At 31.4% G+C, this 9,342-nt stretch overlaps 1 protein-coding gene across 1 annotated transcript; it reads right to left on the bottom strand.

The window, feature by feature from the left end:
• Positions 1-4,962: 4,962 nt before the first annotated feature.
• LOC101261760 (subtilisin-like protease SBT1.6) lies at positions 4,963-7,710 on the bottom strand. Its single transcript, XM_004230978.5, has one exon. The coding sequence runs from the start codon at positions 7,553-7,555 to the stop codon at positions 5,237-5,239; it is 2,319 nt and encodes a 772-aa protein (XP_004231026.2). The 5' UTR covers positions 7,556-7,710; the 3' UTR covers positions 4,963-5,236.
• Between the last annotated feature and the right edge of the window lie 1,632 nt (positions 7,711-9,342).

Here is a 9,342-nt window from a genome sequence, read left to right as displayed (position 1 = left end):
AAAAACCCGACCAAAATAATAAAATCGACTTAATAAATGGATTTAAATTTAATTTTACTTCTAACAATTTTGTAGGGAAACTTTCACATATATCCATTTAAAAATAATTAATTACTCTCTATATTTGTAATTTGTAGCTACATGTTATATGGAGGAAAGAGGCGAGCTAGACTGTGAGAATGAGGGGGAAAAGAGTGGACAAAGGTGGATTGTATATGTAGAGAGAGGAGAGAGGCAAGCGAAAGAGGGCAGAGAGTGGGAGAGAGGTGGGCTAAAAAATTGTATATTATACATATTTATTTATATATCCTGACGAATTATACATATACAAACATATCTAATTATACAAACTCGAAGTTAACTCACGTATTTAATGTATAATGTTAGTCGAGAGTGGTTATTATAGCAAACTATAGCTATGATGAGTTATTAAATAGTATAAATTTGTTTATCCGCGTAATTTTTTCAATTTTGTATTATATTGGATAAGGCAAAAATCAAACCATATTAATTTAGGGAAAATTACGCAATTAAGCAAAATTATACTACTTAATTATTCATTATAGCTATAGTTTTTTTATAATTAACGCTCATGACTAACATTATACATTAATTACATGGGATGACCGCGTTTGTATATGTATAATTCGCCAGAATGTACAAATATATATATATAATATACAATTATATAACCCATATACATATATAATTCACCTCTCTCCCACTCTCTGCCTTCTCTCGCTCAGCTCTCTCCTCTCTCTCCCAGTCTCGCTTGTCTCTTTCCTCCCTATAAAATGTAGCTTAGAATTGTAATTATTAAACTATAGTTATAAAGAATAATTAAGCTATTTTTGAATGACTATATGTGAAAGTTCTCAATTAATTTAAGTTGACAAAAAGACTTAATTTATTTGTAGACGTGTTTACTTATGTTTGGTATGAAAAAAAACGTAATACGAAAAAAGTTATATAAAATAATAGCTTATTATTGCAATTGTTGATTGGTCAAATTTTTAGTAGATGTGGATATTTATAATCACAAAAATTAATTTATAACAAGAATATGAATAAGTAAAGGAGAAACTATTAATATAACATGATCAAGTGAAGTAACTATATTAAAAGTAAGGAGAAAAATTTCATGTACCTTCAATTTAACGATATTAGAGTTGATATACTTGTTATAGAGTTTGCTTACAATAGAGATATATAGACGTTTCCCCTTAATGATTGTCAAATAAAATCTTTATTTTTTAATCACCATTTTTTAACTATGCTAGCTAATTGAAAGAGTTCATTAGACAAAGAAGTCATAAACAGAGTTTTGATTTTATTTTGTTAATTTAACATATCCAACATTTATTTTTTATTTATTAATATAAAAGAATTTTAATATATGTATTATTTTTATTTTACCATCTATTAATAGAAAACTATCTCTTCATCACTTGATCGGAGTGAATGTTAGCCAGTAGGTATTATTTAATTTAATAGTTAGTGTTTAAATTATGATCCTGTTATTGACCTAAAATGTTGGTAATTCAGCTAATTAATCTTGAAGACCCTAGAAGCAACTAAATTATTTGTCAATCTCAGTTGTTAATTAAACTCTACACTTTCACCTCTATAAATTGCACCTTCTTGGCTATTTTACTTCAATGTAAAATTACATCTTAATTTTTTTTTATTATTTCAAAGTGTCTATAAATTTTTTTTTAAGTGTTTTACCTGTGTTCAGAATTCATATTAAAATTCATTATATTTAGATCGTGCACTTATATGGCCCATTTAATGAGCCTATGCGAAAGACAATTAAAATCTTATGTATTATTTAATATTCCATATGTAAGTGCTTTAATCATTTTTGTCTTTTTAAAAAAAATAAGATTTCATGATTCGTAACAGAGAAGAGTATTAGTAGATGCATTTGACATAACTCTTGTTTGATTAAGGCAATTAAAATAAATATTTCTTAAGGGCTAAAAATGATAATTGTCCCTTTTTTAAATCGTTGACAAACTTATAATTAATTATTATTTCATCCCGTCTAATGGTTTCATTCTACTGTGCTCATTAGTTTTGTACATTCTTAGCTATTAGTAATAATTTTTGGATTAAAGTTCACATTTTATTTTTTAAAACTAAAAAAACGTATCAAAACAGAAAGTGACATATAAGCCAATTAAATTTCTACAATTAAGAAAGGAAGGTATATTTCTATACAATAAATACAGCAGCTTCGCCTTTATCACATTTAATCCTCAAGTCTCAGTCTGCAGATTTTCTCCTATAGTAATTATCGAGTCTTCATACTTCTTAACTCAAATACAAAGTGGAATTCTTCTTATTTTATATATATATATATATATACACACACATTAAGTTAAGTTTAACGATCATTTTGATTTTTAAATTTTTCACTGTTATATTGATATATACTGCAATTACTATTCGATGATGAATTTATGATACAATAAATTGACATGTTAATATCTTCAATTTTGTGTACAATTCTTATTGAACATAATACTCATCAAACATGACACAAAATATTTGTATCAAATACTTATTTAGTTGGATATAATGTATCTAGTACATATGTTGCAGAAGAAAATATTTGACTGATACACAATTATATGTGAATGTTCAATGAACATAACATACGATGTTTACTGATACAATATTTAATATGATACTCATTGAACATGTCACAAAATGTTTGTGTCATATACTTTATTAAAACTATATATGATGTATATAAAACATGTTGAAGTAAAGATGGTTGAGAAATTGTAGGAGCAAAATTTTGATCCCTCTTTTTGAGGCGTTTTAACAAACTCTGCTTTCAAAGATGAATGGACATACTTCTTCAACTTTTCAATATCAACCTTTCATTACTAAAGGATCATGAAGTTTTTAGATATATGTTTAGCCCAACTAATATCTTTATAATCAAAAACACGTTGTGTCAAAATAAAACTATGAGAAGTAATGACTGTGCGTAAAATGTTTGATTTTAGATCGATACATTACTGTGTGATAATTTTAATTTGCCAAATAATAAATACGTATCATACACCTATTGTTGGATATGATATACAGTGTTCTAGTTATAGAACTTTAGGATTTATAATTCAAGATTATTAGTGGGTAAGATGTACATATCCACCGCATTCTATGTTGGTAAGACTGAACAAATATAAAAAAGTGCAGATACATATAATACAACTGAATTATTGTTATCCATATAGCCTTCCAAATTTGAATAAGATTAATGTTATATTAAAGAACTTGATACATGTAAATAATACATTATGTAGTGTTTATGTATCAACAACACTTATATTGAACATGATAAAACTAATATAATATTCAACAACATTAGGATTATATATCAACACCATAAATTTGAAAATGATACATTGCATAAAACAAAGGCTACTGTGACATTGATCTATCAGATCAATGATGATACTAACAAAGGGTAATTTAAGAATCAAAATAAACAAGTACATTAAAAATTTATATCTTTTATGGTGATAGTCGTGTAATAGTAGATCCAACTTTTTTCCCCTCTTTTTTGGCCGTTTTTTCAATAATAGATTTAAAACTCAAGCATGTGTCCTTCTTCAACTTTTCGTTCACAAATGTATTACGCATATAATTTGATATTGTGTACGGATACATATTCTTCTAAATTTGAATAACATACATAGCAACACTTCATAAATGATAAAATGATACATTTGGTGGATACTACTGCTTTCCGTTTTATAATATAACCAGCAAAAGTGGATCTCCTGAAAACGATTTTGTTTCAAGGAATAATATGGATATATCATCTCTTTCACTTTTCCCTTATGCATTTTGTGAAGGTGGAAAGGGAGGAGATCTGATAGTTCTTCGAGAAAAATTGTGAAGCGAATACTTACTTGAATTCTTGTAAAAAATTATGGAGATATCTTAGTGAAAGGAGAGAGAATATGTTTTTTTTTTTTTAAGAAAGGAGAGATAAATAAATATGAAAATTAAAAAAAAATGAAAGAAGTAAATATTGAGCGTGTGAAAATAGAAAAATATTAAGTAAGTGAAAATAAAAAGAGATTGGGGGAGTGAAATAAGGAGTAAAAATAAAAAATTAACCTGTCTTATGTATCCGGATCAATGGGGTTTGTAAAAAAAAAAAAAAGAATTTTGTAAATATTTTAAAATAATAAAGAATAAAAGAAATTATGAAAAATAAAGATATGTATATAAATAATTTATCCTTAATTAATTTACCTACTCTTTCTTTGGATTAGCCTTATTATCCAAAAACACAGTCGATAACAATAAACCAAGTATACATAATTATTTTCCAAAGATCCTAGACTAACATAGTTAAGAAACGTGAATTATTAGATGTATAATTTTTCACTTTGACGTACTGCTGTCTGCTAAAGTTTGTTATCTAGTGTATTTTTTAAAGGTGCAAGATTTGTTCTTCACCTATATATATCCATTATATTGTTTCAAGATACAGGGAAACAAATAATTGAGCTGGGGCTAAAATGTCTACCATTAAAGTAAAATAAGGGAGGTCCACATGTCTCATTTTTCCTATTCTTTTAGTCCACTTGTTTTGTCCCACTTTAATTTATTGCACAAGTGAGACATTATTTCAACCAATTCTTTAACTTTTTTTTTGGCTTAAAATTTATTTATAAGAAAAAAAATTCACCCAAATACCATCATTTATTTTTACATGAACATTTTGCACAATTGCTCGTCTTTTAGGTTAGTTCGTTGAGTAAATGGAATTTTTCACCACTCGACCTCATTTAAGTCAAGATAGCTCGATTGATTGATTATTTATATCATTTACCATTACCTTAAAAATTATATATTTAAAAGTTAGGTTGGACATGTCATAATAGTGAACTTGATGTTTCATCATATACTTTGCCAATTGGAAAGCAAAAATTGAAGTAAAAAAGAAACCACCATTGATCACACAGTTCACAGAGAAGAAAAGAAACACAAAAACTTGAATTAAAAAAATTAAAACAAAACCCCATATTTTGACCCTGGGTTCTAGGCTTTTTCTAACCCCTAAAGCCAAAATAAGCTAAGGTTAAAAACTTAAAAACCACTCTAAAAAGTGTAGAATCTACTTGTTTAATGTGATTAGCACATCTATCCATATTATCTCCCATAAATCTTGATTAAACAAACAGGATCAAGATTAGTTTACTATTTACAATGGGCTCATTTGGGTTACCACTATGGGGCTCCGAACCACATGCTTTCCATCAACCCAAGAAAGTGACCCGAAAACTGCACCCGAATCATTCAATACCAGATTCTTACTGTCCACTGTGATTGTTACATAGTAACTCAATTTCCTTATCTTCTCTGAGAATCCCAATTTCGCCGGCTTTACACTCACGGTCACCCCTTTCGGTGCCTCAATTTTCACTCTGTACACTGCATTTGCGTCGCCTACGTTTGTTACTGTTCTGAAGAATGTCTTGCTTGATACCCCTTTTGTTGCGGTTGAAAACAGTGCTGCTATTGATGGATAGTTCAAATTCTCCGGCAATGGTTTCCTCATCGGACAATTCACCGCTGATTTAGTGATCACTTGAATTGTCTTGGGGCCGTATTCGATTGCGCATAAAAAGCTTACGTAGTCTTGGTTTGCTAGATCGTATACTAGCCCGGGGTCTAATGCAAGGTCAAGATTTAAGTGTCCTGCACCATAATCGTATGGTGTAGCTGGTTTTCCGGTGGCTTCATCGGTCATTGGTAGCAGCCTGTTGTCGACGAGGTTAGCAGTGGTCATCATTGCAGATCGTACTGCTGCTGGACTCCAATCAGGGTGAGCAGATTTGAGCAAAGCTGCTGCACCACTTACATGAGGACAAGCCATTGAAGTGCCTGAAAGTATATTGAACTCTGCTTTTCGATGATCCAAATCTAAGCCAGTTGGACCAACTGCATCAGTCCATGCAGCTAAAATGTTAACCCCAGGTGCTATAAGGTCCGGTTTTAGGATTTCTGGGTTGAGACCGTTGGGTCCTCTACCGGAAAATGATGCGACAACTGGAGCCGGTTTCACTCCAATTATAGTTCCATGGAAATTGATCGTTGCAGCTGCAGTTGGATTCTTAGATATATAGGCTTTAATTTTATCACCTTCATTAGCACCAACAGCACAAGTTGGTATCATATGAGCATCACCAACAAGACCTTCACCATTTGATACTCCATTTGTGAGGATCATTCCAACACCACCGGCTTTACTGACAACTAATCCTTTAGCAACGCGAGGATTGCTACCGCGATCACAGATCACTATCTTACCTCTAACTAAATGAGGATCAAGTGAATTCTCCATACAGAGTGAAGCAGAGAGCACACCTGATTTCCCAGGGTACACTATGGGATACATTTTCCCATTAAGTGGCTTTCCGGCATATAATGATACACCGGAAAGCTTCCTCCCGTCACCGAGAATTACCTCTGCAGGGAAATTCCTATCAATTGTGCCAGCTCCAACAGTAGTTAACCAAGGTGCCAAGTTAGTGACTGACATTCCATTAGGTCCATCATTTCCAGCTGATGAAGACACAAATACACCCCTAGCAACAGCTCCATAAGCTCCGATAGCAATTGGATCGAGATAGTAAGGTGAAGAGATTCCATCACCACCTCCAATTGAGATGGAAATGACATCAACTCCATCGGAAACAGCAGCATCGAACGCTGCAAGGATGTCGGAATCAAAGCAACCAGAATTCTTCCAGCAAACTTTATAAACAGCTAATCGAGCTTTCGGGGCAACACCTTTGGCAATACCCGATGCATAACCAGACATGCTAGCTCCGAAAGCATGCCTCCCAGCAGCTGTTGAAGCTGTATGAGTTCCGTGACCGTCAGCGTCTCTGGGTGATCGGAACTCAACGGTATCATTGATTCCCCCACCAATTGGACCAAATCCAGGGGCAGCTTCATGACCTTTAGAGAAAAATCGAGCACCGATAATCTTGCGATTGCAATTCCGAGAAGTAAACTGCGGTCCCGTTTCACAAACCCCTTTCCAACGTGTAGGAACAGGACCCAGATTCAGATCGGAAAAACTCCGACGCTCCGGCCAAATACCCGTATCAAGAACCCCAACAATAACATCAGAACCATAATCTGACTCCGACCATAATCCTTTCTGGTTTCTTAAACCGAGAAACTGCGGTGACCTTGTAGTATGAAGTTGCCTCCGACGATCCTCAAAAGTGGCAAGAATTGAAGGATGTTGAAGTACTGAAGCAGCTTGAAAAGGACTCAACGAAGCTGAAAATCCATGAAAAACATTGTCATAAACATGGAGGATGTTCACCGGTTCAGTGAACTCAGAGCTGTACCAGTGGTAATGGGTGGGGAAAACTGCCGGTTTAGAGAAGCTATCAACTCGGAATATGTAAGTTTTAGCTTCCAGTTCAGCTGAAACCGGCGAGAAAAAGGGTATTGCAGTGAAGGTGAAACAGAGGAAGAGTGTCAGAAGAAGAAGCGAAGCCATGAGAGGAAAACAGAGCGAGTAGGGTTCGAAAAGTGGAGAGTAAAGTGTGAAGCGTAGATTACTGACAATTAAAGTTGGTGTGTTATAGAAGGGATTATTGTCCTTTTAGTACCGTTATTCATAATTTTTTAATCTGATTAAAATATTTTATTTTCTTTTTTAGTTTTTCTATATTTATATAAGAGTCTAATTATATCAAATTTGTGACACGCTCACACGCAAGTGCTCCTTATCAGAAAAAAAAAAAAGATTCTTTCGCATATAACAAATATAAAATTAATATTTGTATGATATAGCAAAATTTATATAATTGTATTCTATAGCAAATATATAAATGTATAATTTGCTATAACATACAATTGAAGCGAATTGTATAAAACGAAAAAGAGAAAGAGACTTGGGATGAGAATTATATAAAACGAATTGTATGACATGAATTGTATAATTATAAGTATATAAGACGATTATATACAATTTGAATTTATATAAAATGAAAAAGAGAGAAAGACAAAAGAGACTTGGGTAGGAATTATACAATTGAATCGAATTGTATAAAACGAGAAAGAGAGAAATTATATACAATTTGTATTTGCATAAAATGAGAAAGAGGAAAATGCAAAAGAGACTTGGGCAGAGGAGTACTATTATTGTATAATTATAAGCGTATATGACAAAAAATATATTTATTTGCATGTGCATATAAAATTTTCTTTCGCTTTATACAATTAGAAACACAATTTATACAATTCTATTATATAAAGCGAGAGAGGCGTGCAACAGGAAGACGGAGAGTGGCGAGTGAGAATATGAGGGGGCGAGGAACTGACAAACAATTTGCTATGGAACATAAATAAATCAAACGATAGCTACTATATTTATTTTATATTATTAATTTATTATTCTATACGATTATTTCAACAAAAAAATCATATCTAAATTAGTACTTGAAAACTTTTATCACGAAAAAATAAAATTCTATTTACTACATCATATCCATTGATGATATCTGAATAAAATATCTAAGTTAGGGTACTTGCTTTTTATTTTATTTTTAAAAGAAATATTTAAGGAATTTTAGATATGATTTTGTCGCTAAGAAAGTGGGGACTTGTTGACGAGATTAGCTTATGTCTCTGACCCCAATTTATGCGGAAAAAGTGGACTAAAGGTATCAAATATTACCTAACTTTACTTAGTTTATTTTGATTTCTCTTGTTAATTAAGAATAATAAACCGTTCTGATTTTTAGTTTGAATTACAAATAAATAAAATACAGAAGTTCATTTTCATTTATGAAATTGATTTTAATCAGCTTAGAAATCTAATCAACACATGACACTTTAGCGTGAGGCCTAAACTTGGTATAATAGCATTTTAATTAATTTTGAAAGTGTAGTTGATAAAACATACTAATAATTACGATGTGTAAAATTGTTATCTTTTAGAATACTCTTAAATGAATTTGGTTTAGTTAAAATGTTTGATGAAGGAAAATATGATTGGATTAGGCAAAGGAGAAGTGATGATTTCTCTTTTTATGTCTTTTTCCTTTTGTAGATAAGAAGTGAAGGTGGACCAATATTGTTCTAATTAATATGATTGCAATAATGCCTCCACAACAATTGGCATCCACAAATAATTAATTTTATTATAAAAAATGGTAAATAATATTACCATTATTTTGAAATTAAAATTATCGACGTAACATCAGCACTACAGTTAATACTCCTTAGAGATTAAAAATAGGAGTGACATGGATTGTGACCCTCATTTTCTAAATTTGGATG

This window comes from Solanum lycopersicum, chromosome 1, assembly GCF_036512215.1.
Source record: "Solanum lycopersicum chromosome 1, SLM_r2.1".
Lineage (NCBI taxonomy): Eukaryota > Viridiplantae > Streptophyta > Magnoliopsida > Solanales > Solanaceae > Solanum > Solanum lycopersicum.
The sequence above is the reverse complement of the archived record's forward strand: the minus strand, read 5'-3'. Positions and strand labels throughout refer to the sequence as shown.